Source organism: Mus pahari, chromosome 15 (assembly GCF_900095145.1).
Source record: "Mus pahari chromosome 15, PAHARI_EIJ_v1.1, whole genome shotgun sequence".
Lineage (NCBI taxonomy): Eukaryota > Metazoa > Chordata > Mammalia > Rodentia > Muridae > Mus > Mus pahari.
The window spans coordinates 61,124,742-61,137,811 of NC_034604.1; the positions used below are offsets into that span (position 1 = coordinate 61,124,742).

General features: G+C 39.5%; 1 protein-coding gene across 6 annotated transcripts in view; it reads right to left on the bottom strand.

The window, feature by feature from the left end:
- Positions 1-13,070, bottom strand: part of Spire1 (spire type actin nucleation factor 1) — a 127,259-nt gene that overhangs the window by 38,849 nt on the left and 75,340 nt on the right. For all 6 annotated transcript variants that reach the window (XM_029546940.1, XM_021214550.2, XM_029546937.1 and 3 more), the window contains exons 5-6: positions 6,127-6,204; positions 4,621-4,785 (exon numbers count right to left, since the gene is read on the bottom strand). In XM_029546940.1, the coding sequence (XP_029402800.1) occupies positions 4,621-4,785; positions 6,127-6,204 (243 nt within the window). The remainder of the gene's footprint in view (positions 1-4,620; positions 4,786-6,126; positions 6,205-13,070) is intronic.

Genomic DNA, 13,070 nt, shown 5'->3' on the forward strand with positions numbered 1-13,070 from the left:
CACCCACATTCATAAAAGAAACTTTACTAAAGCTCAAAGCACACACCCCACCCCACACAATAATAGTGGGAGACGTCAACACTCCACTCTTAGCAATGGACAGATCATGGAAACAAACTAAACAGAGACACAGTGAAACTAACACAAGTTATGAACCAAATGGATCTAACAGATATTTATAGAACATTTCATCCTAAAACAAAAGAATATACCTTCTTCTAAGCATCTCATGGTACCTTCTACAAAACTGACCATATAATTGGTCACAAAACAGGCCTCAACAGATACCAGAAGATTGAAATAATCTCATGCACCCTGTCAGATCTTTTGTTGGTCTTAAATACCAACAAAAACAACGGAAAGCACACATACACATGGAAGCTGAACAATGCTCTACTCAATGATAACTTAGTCAAGGAAGAAATAATGAAAGAAAGTAAAGACTTTTAGGAAGTTAATGAAAACGAAGGTACAACATACCCAAACTTATGGGACACAATGAAAGCAGTGGTAAAAGGAGAACCCATAGCTCTGAGTGCCTCGAAAAGGAAACTGAAGAGAGCTTACACTAGCAGCTTGACAGCACAACTGAAAGCTCTAGAACAAAAAGAAGCAAATACACCCAAGAGGAGTAGAAGGCAGGAAATAATCAAACTCAGGGCTGAAATCAACCAAAGAGAAACAAAAAGAATTATACAAAGAATCAACAAAACCAGGAGCTGGTTCTTTGAGAAAATCAACAAGATAGATAAACCTTTAGCCAGACTAACCAGAGGGCAGAGAGACAGTATCCAAATTAATAAATTCAGAAATGAAAAGGGAGACATAACAACAAAATATATCTTTAAATAATTAATGTTTGTTGAATATTAACAGTTAAAAATACTAAAATCATGTTCTACAATCATAAAAAAAAAAAAAAAAAGCACTTGCTGCTCTTCCAGAGGACCAGAGTCCAGTTTCCAATGCAGGCAGTGATCTGAGAAGAGATAAGAATGAAACCCCAGAGCAAACTGAGTATGTCAAGTGATCAGACTTTGGGGACTCTAATGCCAGGCAGCTCACTGTCAGCATACTCATGATACACTACATGATTTCTAGGAAACAATCAGTCCAGTTTTAGGCTTATAATAAAGTTCATGGTGTCATTACATAGAAATTCCTTTACAAAATACATTGGACCATGAGGGTGGGTTCTATAGCTAAAAGGCCTAGAATCTAGTGTGACCTATGACTGATAGCATAGAGGTCAGCAGGGCATAAAGTACATGTGACATCTCCCCTAGGGATGAGTAACAGTTTAGGGAGGGAAGAGTCTGGAATAACCTTTCTGGAGAATTTGGGTGAAGTCTGCTTGTATAGCAAAAGGTGGGTGAGGTCTGCCTCCACAGATGGCAAAAAGGTCACCAGGTGGTTAACAAAATCCACTTGCAGACTTCTGGATGAGAAAGCAGGTATTTTTATCTCCTCCATTGAGAAGATGCCCCATGTATTTAACATTCCTGGCTTTCCTTAATGCTTTTCTGTGAGTACAAGGACCTCTGTGCCCCTCAACAAGACTGTAAGTCCAGTTTCAGGAGATCCAGTCCCTCTGGTCTCCATGAGCACCTGCACTCTTGTACCTACACAAGTTTATCCCAAATTTGAGAGAAGGGAAAGTATATATGGTATTACAAAAGTGTATATAATTTAATTATATTATATAAATATCAAGAAGTAAACACACTACAAACCAGATACAAATATACATATGTACATATAATTAAGATGTAATAAAGTCTTTTAAAAATTGTCAACTGCCTTGGTTACATGAACTGATGTAGATTAAGCGCAGAAGTGGGAATGTTGGAGAAGATAGGCTCTGGCATAGAGGAGGGAAGGAGCAATGGAGAGCACTGCGTAAGTATGACAGTGCTCAGTGAGACTGCATGCTAATTAAAAATGAACAAAAAGTAGATTGCAATGCGAGAAGCTCTGCACATGCTGTTTCACAGTGTAGTCAGCAGATACAGACACAGGGGGATCTGTAATGTGTCAGAGATGTGCACATACTCAATAGGGAAGCACCCTCACAAAACATCACCGGCAAACAATACTAAGAAACAATACTAAGAAACAACGTTGGCTGTCTCTAAGGAACAAACTGATGAAAGGGCAACTTTTCAAAGGCAAACCATAATTTGTTCATTTAGAATAATGAAGTGCATTATGTACTTAAACCAAATTACTTTCAACTTTTAAATCAGCTAGGAATGCTGGCATGTTTATAATTCTAGGACCCAAGAGGTGTAGCTAGGAGGATCAGGAGTTCAAGGGCATCCTTAGCTACATCCAGAGTTCAAAGCCAGGCAGGGTTATATGAAACTCTGTCTCAAAACAACAACGAAACTTTTTAAAAATGATTTTAAAAAGGGCTAGAGATGGCCCATTGTTTAAGAGCACTTGATGCTCTTGCAGAGGACCTGGCTTTGGTTCCCAACACCCACATGGGAGCTCACAAACACTTATGGCTCCAGTGCCTTTCTCTGACATCTGTGGGTACTAGGTATGCACACAACATACACAGATGCAGGCAAAATACTGATGTACACAGAATCTTTTTTAAATGATATAAACTATATTTTATGATATAGAAATAAGTTTACTCCACATTTGACAGAAGGGAAAGTTTATATGGTATTATAACAGTATATAATTTAATTATATTATATAAAATAGTATATAAAATATCAAGAAGTAAACACATTACAAAATGGTAAAACTGAATTTTATTTTATACATATTTTGTAATGTTTACAGTGAGTGAATTACTTTTTTTTTTTTTTGGTTTTTCAAGACAGGGTTTCTTTCTATAGCTCTGGCTGTCCTGGAACTCACTCTGTAGACCAGGCTGGCCTTGAACTCAGAAATCCACCTGCCTCTGCCTCCCAAGTGCTGGGATTAAAGGCGTGCGCCTCCACTGCCCGGCTGTGAATAACTTTTAAAATAAAATAAAAACTGACAAAGAGGGGCTGGAGAGGTGATCCAGGGAAAGCACACGCTGCAGAAGATCCAGGTTCTTTCTATTCCCAACACCCAAGTAGTCGCTCACAACTATTTAGAATTCCAGTTCCAGGGGATTTGGTACCTTCTGGCTCCTTGGATACCAGGCAAACACACAGTGCACATACATACCTGCAGGTAAAGCACTTAAGTGCATAAAATAAATAAACCTTTAAGAGGAAAGAAAGAAATTGTAACATGAATAAGCTTGAGAGTGAAGGATGGAGATGAATGTCAGTGTAAACAGTAAGTAATGGAAGAGAAGAGCTAGGCCAGCAATATTACAGCCAATCAAACATGTTAGCAAACAGCTACCACGGAAGGCAAAACAGACACTTGATACTGAAAATGTAAAAACTGTAAGTATAGATGAACCAAACTCTAGTCCAAGATACACCGCAAAGAGACAGTGACAGTGAAATGAACAATTTTACAATAGCTGGACCCTTTAATACTTCATTTCCAATAGTGTTCTGAACAACCCTGAAGATCAACCAAAAAACAAAAAGAAGGATTTGAATATTTTGATAAATTAACTAGAATTCTCCACCTAATAAGGAAATATTCCTCTCTTTCTGCCTCTCTCCCCCTCCCTCTTACTTTTTTCTGTGATAGTCTTGATATGTAATGTGTGTGGCCTTGAACTCACGACTCTTTCACCTCTATGTCCTGAGGACTGGGAATCACGAATGTATGTCACTAAACCTGGCAGCTTTGGAATACATGCTTTTTCTTAAGGGTATGTGATTCTCCAGGACAGACTAAACAGTTAAAGATGTAGTATTACACACTCATAACCCAGCACACAGTAGGACAGTGAGGCCCGTGACAGTCTCAATGGGACATGAGGTGACAAGGACAGGAGATGGGATTGAGAGGAAGTGGTTTCCACAGGAGACATTTTCAAGGCAGAGCTTCTGGAACTTGCTGCTGAGCTAGAAGTGCCTTTCCTTAGAACTTTGCACAAAGGCTTCACTGTACAGCCATTAATAAAGATGTGCAGAACAGGATACATAAATCAGCTTGCTTATACCTGACATTGACATGGTTACTTTAATGACCTCTGATATATCCATAAGCTAGAAAATATGTAATCATTTAGAAGTAGTAATGTGAAAGAATATTCACAACATGAAACAAATTTAATAACATATATAGAAATCAGCCCATTTTGTCTAATGAAGTACAGAAACAAAACTGAGGATTGATTAAACTAGGCACAGCGGTACTGGCACTCAGGAGGCAGAGGGCGAGGCATGTGGAGCACTCGTGAGCCACTTTGGTCTACATAGTGGGTTCCAAGCCAGCCAGTGTAACACAAGACCCTGTCTCAAAACAAGAACAATAAAACTCACCAGAAGGGGGGGGGGCTCTAAATGAACATGAATGCGAATGGCAAAGCAACATGATAAGAACATTCTTCTTGGTTATGAAATCACATGTTCACTTTCCTTCTTTCAGCTTAAAGTATTTTCCAAGTTTCTACAGTGATCAAGTATTTTATGAGAAGAAATAATAACACCTTACCAACTAGCCCTTTCTAACAAGTAAGGTCTGGGCAACCATCTGAGTGCTTACCATTACTTTCCTTAAGGTGTATCTTTTGCACCGAATGTCATCCATGAGCATCTCATAAGGGGTGAGCTGGTACTCAATGGGCAGTGGGTTGTACTGCCGCTGTTGGACTTTCTTAAGTTTTACCCCATTTCGCAAATCCCTCATCACTTGTACCCAGAACCGTGCCTGTAAGAACAAAGGATGGATAGTTATCAAGAAATATTCTACTAGTTTTCCCTGAATTGTTACAGTCATAGAGAATCAAGGAAAAGCATGGATTACTGAACAGCAAGTAAAGGAAACACATTACATTTTAGGCTATTATGGGATGGGTAGAAAGTCAGTAGGCTACATTAAAAGGCATACCCCTAATATATACTACTGTGAGACTCTGCTTACTGAAGGGAGTATTCCCCACACCTTGACTTGGGGTTAGGTCATGTGGGGGGGGTGTGTGTTTCTGAGGGGGGTACAGTGTAAGTACAGCAAGCTGTCCTCCTTGTTCTTCTTCATGCAGTGAGAGATATCAAGTATCAAGCCTGGTGGCTCTGTTCCTAGGGCAGAGCAGAGATAACACAGCTGCCCTGCAGAGTGGTGAGCAAGCTAGGTTCCCTGCTTTATACTCTAGATTGTGTCCCGGTCAGTGTTACAGCACTGCTACAGCCACAGCTGGCAGACACAAGTACGTGCTGTTAGCTTCTGACAATCAGCGCTGCCTTTCCCTTTCGGAGTTCATCTCATCAAGAAGAAATAAATAATAAAGAATCAACATCTTGTCATACATACATATATATACATACACACACATACACACACACACACACACACACATATATGTATATATATATAATGTTCAGAATGGCAACTTTATAATACATATTAAAATGTGTATTATTATTCCTTAATCTATTTGTTTTCCTGTTTTACCATGTATCATTGTCTAGTTCAGTGAAAATTCAATCAATACAGTATTTAATTAAAATGTACCTCATCATAATTAATGTGATTTCAATAGCTATTTAGATGTATTTATTGCAAAGTCAAGTCATAGGAATTTTCCACATTCAGGTGCGTCACTCACTGATGGAGGAGGTGGTTAGTATGTATGTATGAGTTTCTAGGTCCTATCTGCAATACCAAAACATTTTTTTCTATATAAAATAAATGATTACCTTCTAAACAAGACAGTTTTCATTTACAATGTGTAACATACTTCGCACTCTTCTGAGGGTGGAGGCAGCCGTCAGACTACTGGCCTGCCTTCACAAGGACCAGTCTCTCTACCTTCCCACTCTCACCTTTCTAGATAATTCTGATTCGTGTCATGAAGAACAGTCATCCCTGATGACTAAGGATGTTGAACATTTCTTTAGGTGCTTCTAAGAGAAGTTTTTATGATGAAAATATTTATTTACTTGTAAAACCAAGTGTTCACATTTATGTACTAGTTCATGCTGCAGTCCTTAATAACCAGCATTTAAAAAAAAAAAAAGCTATACCAAGCAGAAGGCACATTCATTTCCTTACCCAGTCCGCATTTTTCAGGTCCTCCAGATCTGTGCTAGATTCATCACTCTTTTCCATTTCTTGAATCTTCTTAAGGTTCTACCGGTTAAAAGAAAATTTAAAACCAATATGAATATTATATTAAGCTACTTTCTTAAATTTTAACTCCAAACAGTCATCTTTAGATCTCTGGCTTGGCTTCTCTCTCCCACTGTCCAGTCCTTGTCTGTACACATCACGTTCAACTGAAACCTGTTGTTCAGATAGTCCTTCCTTTCTTCCCGTTTGTTACAAAGCTCTTTACATCCATGAGCTCTTAGCATTCATCCCGTTAAGTTCACACTTGTCTGGGACTCCCCTCTAAGCTTCCTGAGGCAGAAGTCCACCCACAGAGCTAATATGAGCTTTGGAACTTCTGGATGCTTGGCATGCATTTGTAGTGGTTAATCTTGACTGTCAACATGATGGGATTTAGAATCACCATGGAAACAAATCTCAAGGCATGTCTTAGAGTGGTTTTTTAAAATCAGGTTAATTGAGGTGGAAAGACCTACTTCAAATGTGGATGATGCCATTCCATGGACCGATGTTCTAGGCTGAATAAAAAAAGAAGTGTAGTATCGCCCTCTTCTGACAGTGATGCAGTGTAAACAGCCTTGCCTCAAGCTCCAGTTGCCATGCCTCCCTGGCATGGTGGACCACATGCTTAAACACTGTGTAGAATCAAACTTTCCTTCCTTGGGATGTTTTTTGTGTCAGGTATTTTGGCCAGCAACAAGAAAAGCAACGAGCACAATATTTATCAAGTAATTTATTTATAAACTTCAATTGATAAAATGCCTTTTAAATATCATCAACCATACATTTGTGACTTGTAAGAAATACTGATTAATAAAAGATATTGTGGGCTGGAGAGATGGCTCAGTAGTTAAGAGCATCAACTGCTCTTCCGAAGGTCCTGAGTTCAAATCCCAGCAACCACATGGTGGCTTGCAACCATCTATAATGAGATCTGATGCCCTCTTCTGGGGTGTCTGAAAACAGCTACAGTGTACTTACATATAATAAATAAATAAATCTTAAAAAAAAAAAAGATATTGGACAGTGAGATGGCTTACTAAAGGCACTTGCCACCAAGTCCAATCTCTCTCTCTCTCTCTCTCTCTCTCACACACACACACACACACACACAAAATGTAATGGAAATTTGAAAAGCATATTTATAAATTAATTATAAACCCACTGTATTCCATTCCTACTAATAGCAATTCAATCTTAATAAATTTTACCTTTGGCTGAATTATTTGCCTGCTTGTCCAGAGACTGGATTTAAATGTACTATATGAAAACTTGGCTTGTTTTATATGACAATATAGACGAAAGTTTCTAAACCCTTTATTTTTACCTTTCCAACATCTCATATTATCCATCTGTAAAATGAGGACATCACCACCAGGTTTTTAAAATACTTGAATAAAGAAGTGTTAATAAAGGGAAAAAAAAGAAAAATTACTGTGAACACTGAAGATGTGATACAAGTAATGAGTTCTTTCTTCTCTCTCTTGGGGAAAACAAAAGAAAACCCCCAACCATTTCTAGTTATTTCAGAATGTGTTTGCACAATGGTCTTTAGAAGTCAAGACTCCTTCTGAGATGCTGCAGTCAGACCTGCACCACCCTTGGTCTGCAGCCTGGTCTGAGTTACCAATTCTGCGTGCTCTGCATACATACTACCACCTTTCTACTTTCTAAGGACTAAAGGGACTGTCACGTCAAACCACTGACACATTGCTTGGCACAGGAAAGGGATCCAGCTTAATCCCTTGTACTTCCTAAGTACAATCAATCATAATTAATTATACCATAGGATATATAAAAACTTAAAACACAATCAATTAAGCATTCAATTTTGCATTTGTAGCCTTGTCAGAAGAACAACGTCCCCAACCTATAGATGGTTTCTGTGCCATCCCAGCTCTAGTCCCTTACACTAACCTGAAGCCCAGCTCTTTCCTGATGTGCCTGTCTACCAGTCTCCCTAGAGTAGGGGCCTGGGGCAATAATCATGGCAGCTAATAAGTGACGAGACAATGAATCAACGCTAATCCACATTACAGCGGATCTGAGGCTCATAAGGGCTAACTCCCACACCCACGGCCTCTCTGCAATGAGTGAGGAGCAAAGGGATGCAGATACGCTGGATGATGCTTGGAAGCAGATGAGAAGAATGGTTACCTGTTACCAACAAACCCACCCACCTCACCCTGGCTGAGAGTCCTCATGAGATAGTTAGGTCCAGCTCTAATTAATTCATTAAAAGGAACCTTCAGGAATAATTAGAATTCTAGTAACACACAAGGAAAAATAACAAAATTTATGACTACTAACTGGTCTTTCCAAAAAGTAGCATGATCTTACATCAAATTCTGAATAGGAATTATTATTAAATCAGGATTTTCCATTCTCTATCTTTTAAGATGTGCCAGCCTAGAGAATAGTATTTCTGATATTAAATAGTATTTCTGATATTAAAAATTCTGCTTCTCCCCACCCAAATTATGTATTTAAAAAAAATCTGTTTTTAATAGCTGAATAGTATTCCATTGTATAGCTATACCATATTTTCGTTATGGATTCTTCAGTTGAGCCACATATAGGTTGTTTCAATTATATGTGTTCTCCTTGCTCCACATCTTCCCCAGCATGTGCTATCACTTGAGTGTTTGATCTTAGCCATTCTGATGGGTGTAAGATGGAACCTCAGAGATGTTTTGATTTGCATCTCCTTGATGACTAAGGACTTTGAACATTTCGTTAAGCGTTTCTTGGTCATCTGAGAATCCTCTGTTGAGAATTTTCTGTTTAGTTCTGTACCCCATCTGAACCAATAACCAAAGAACATACACAGGCTAGACCTAGGCCTCCCTGCACATATGTAACAGATGTGCAGCTTGGTCTTCATGTAGGTCCCAAACAACTGGAATGGGGGCTGTCCCAAAAGCTGTTTCCTGTCCATGGGATCTGTGCTTCTCTCTGGGCTGTCTTGTCTGTTCTCTGTGACAGAGGAAGCACTTAGCTTCAGAGACTTGAAGTGCCAGGGTGAGGGGCAGGGGGCGCACTAGTTCAGCAGAGATAGGGATGGGAGATGGGGATGGATTGTGGAAGGGAGTAACTGGGAGTGAATAGTGAGCAGGATGCAAAGTGAGTAAGTGAAAAAATTAAATTTTCTAAAAGTTTGATGATTCAAATCAAGTTTGAAATACATGATCTCCATGAAGTATCAAAATCACAGCTGAGTGGGGAGGGCCCCCCCCCCCAAGTAACCTTATTTGGTTTCCCTGGTGTTACTGAAGTTCTGTGCAAAAAGGATTAATGACTGAGAGTACATAGTATTCTATTGATTAAAAGATGCTGGAGTAATCTTTCTTCACATTGTGTGAAGGTGTGTGTGTCTCTGTATTTTCAGTTGTTAATTCTGTACCAGCAGAGGGCTAAGTGCTGGCAGGATTATGGTATTGTCATTTCTATGGCCCATCACTAGGTTTTCTATTTATTCATCCTTCTTCACCTGCCTAAAAACAATCTAGAAATGTATCAGAGGTTATCTCATTACTGATTGGTTGTAATAAAGATCTCAAGGCCAAGAGGTGGGCAGGAAGTAGGGAGCAAAACTTACAGGCAGAGGAGTGGCATAGAGAGAAGAAAGCAGAAGTAAGAAATCCAGAGTGGACTTGGAGAGGAACAGGCATGGACCAGAGGAGAGCAGAGAGGTACAGAGTCGGCCACATGGCAGGTTATAGGCTACACAGTAGTGTTAAGTTAGATAAGCTAGCTGGGAAACCACCCTAGCAAAAGGCCTAAGCTTTAAACTTTATCAGCAGCTCCCAAGTCTTATTTATACTGCTGGTGGGTCTGAGAAAGTGCAGCTAAAGAGAGGCTTTAGGGTTCTTAAATTACAATGACAGAAGAAACAGGTTTAGGAGAACTGCTTCTGGGCACCCTGAGGCCTCACCTCACAGACTAACAGAGCTGCCCAGGCCTTTGGGTTGGAAGAAGCCCTTTTCCTGCTGCCTTCCCCCTGAGCACTCCCTCAGTTCACCTCACATACCCATCCTGAGAGCCTCTCCAATGTCATCTTCTCCATAACCTAACAGCTCACAACCCTAACCTCACAGCTAAGCCACACCCCGCCTCTAGCACTTAACCTAGTCCACTGTTTTCAGAGGACAAGTCTGTGCAATACGCTGGCTTTGTGTGTTTTCTGTCTTCCTCCTGTAACGAGAACAGCATTGTTAACCATTTACTTTGCTTAGAGATAGGATTCTCCAATATGTAGAACAGTTCTCTGTACAGGACTGACACTTAGTAATTGTTCAATAATAAATTAAGAGACTTTAAAAATGTCAAGATTCTTAAATTTCTTCAACAGCTCTTTAATAAATCAATTTTAACTGGAACAAATTCTATTGGAGGGAAAATAATTCAAAGGAAATCTCTGGTTTTTAAACTCAAAATCCAATGGGAGAATGGGGGGGGGGGACTGTGTGTAGAACTGTGCCTGTTCAGGAAAATACTTAACTTGAGCTCATACTACGTTTAAGTGTTACATTCAGCCAATAGATAATAAATGAATAATAAAAAGGAAATACATTTCTAAGAAGAATGAAGTAATTATGTCAACAGCACAGGAGGCTGGGTTCTTAAAGTCAAATTTGTATGTGAACACACCTTTAAAGTATCCTTTCATTTTGTTTCAGCTAAACTTTTTGGAAAAAGTTAAGTGTGCCCATAAAAATTCCCATCTGCCATCTTTATAAAGCAAGCTAAACCTACCCAGACATGTTCTTGTCTATCCCTGACTTTAATATGGTGTGTGTGTGCCTCATGGCTCTGGGCTAAACAGGTGCAGGGATGTGCCTTTCCCTCATAAACTGAACACACTCCATCAATAGTGTACTTCTTTTTTGGTTTTTGTTGTTTTGTTTTGGTTTGGTTTGGTTTGGTTTGGTTTGGTTTGGTTTTTTGAGACAGGGTTTCTCTGTGTAGCCCTGGCTGTCCTGGAACTCACTTTGTAGACCAGGCTGTCCTCGAACTCAGAAACCCGCCTGTCTCTGCCTCCCAAGTGCTGGGATTAAAGGCGTGCACCACCACTGCCCGGTATTAGTGTACTTCTTAATACAGCATGCTCAGAGGTGACTTTATACATAAGTATGTTCAGGCTCCCTGAATAAAATCTGCATGCTTCCTTTGTCTGAAAGGTACTCGCTGCTTCCAGAACAACTACTGTGGTCTCCTGGCTGGCTGCAGGTAATGAACTTTCCTCTATTCTCTGAGCTTGCTGTGCTTATTGGCTTTGCAGTCACCAAGAAAGAACCCATTGTGTTTGGTTATAATTACAATACTAATCAGGCAAGCAAGACTCAACCAGCATCAAATGAACTGACTTGAAATCTCAGTGCCTGAGAAAAACCTAACCAATACTCCTTTGCCAGCACATAACTCACATGGGGCAGCTCAGGGTTCAGCATAGGGCTGCTCAGGTCCAACAGGAATTAAGTCTGTTTTATCATGTTCTTCCTGTCATTTAAAGGTTCATCCCATAGCAAGCACTACATTTACATTTGTTCAATAACCATAAACCAAAAGGTAAGAAAATTCAGGAGGCACAGCAGAGCAAAATGCTGGATTATGCAGACGCAGCAGAGGCCTAGCAACTAAAGTCATGGCTCAATATGCTCATGTTACTCCGGAGATATCAGTTCCTGCTTCTATGTTTAGCCTGGGATGGAATCCCATGAGAAGCAGTAGTTAGATATATTCACTCCAAACTCTATTGCTTCAAATCCTGCCATGGCTCACTCTCCATTCTCCCCTTTTTAATTTTTTTTAAAAATATTTATTTATTTATTATATGTAAGTACACTGTAGCTGTCTTCAGACACTCCAGAAGAGGGCATCAGATTTTGTTACGGATGGTTGAGAGCCACCATGTGGTTGCTGGGATTTGAACTCAGGACCTTTGAAAGAGCAGTCAGCGCTCTTAACCGCTGAGCCACCTCACCAGCCCCCATTCTCCCCTTTTTAGTTCTTATTATTCTCTTACATATTTCTGACTGAATATAGGTCTTTATACTTCTTGCCTTCATTTTACTGGGGTCAAGTTCTTACCTGCCTACTGCTAAGAAAAAAGATACATTTTTTAATAATATTAAAATTACACTTATAATATTTATAATAGTAATATTAAAATATATTATTAATTTAAAGACTGGCTCAAGAACTTCTTGTGTCTTAACAGCAGCAGTACACGTGGTTACCAGATGCTTTCCAGCTGTGTGACATTACATGTCTTAGCTAACTGCTCTAATCTTCAATTGATTTTATCACTTGTAGAATGGTCACAATAAAAACTTTTAGATTTTAGCCAGGTGGTGGTGGCCTATGCCTTTAATCTGGGAGGCAGAAGCAGGCAGATCTGAATTTGAGGCCAGCCTGGTCTACAGAGTGAGTTCCAGGACAGCCAGGGCTACACAGAGAAACCTTCTCTCCAAAAACCAACCAACTAACCAATCAACCTGTCAACCAAACAACCAAAACAACAAAAAAACAAAAAAAGAACTCTTAGATTTTAATACAGGCCTGGTCCCTCTGCAGAGACTTAGTAGCCAAGTAGGTGGTATGTGCAAGCCAGCCGAGGGCATGCAAGGATCTGATTATGAAGCCACATTTGCTGAAACAAAATCTGTTAAGTGTTTACTCTTAACAGATTTTGTTTCAGCAGCTGATACCTCTTTCTAATATTTTCCTGAAATTAAAATCTTGACTCAGAACAAATCAACAAATTGGTGGTGAGTCTATAAATATTACAATTGTACACGTTTGATCAAACATGTGACTTGAAACTTCTGGCTGTCTAGTTAACCAAAAAAAAAAAAGAAGGAGGAGGAGGAGGAGGAGGAGGAGGA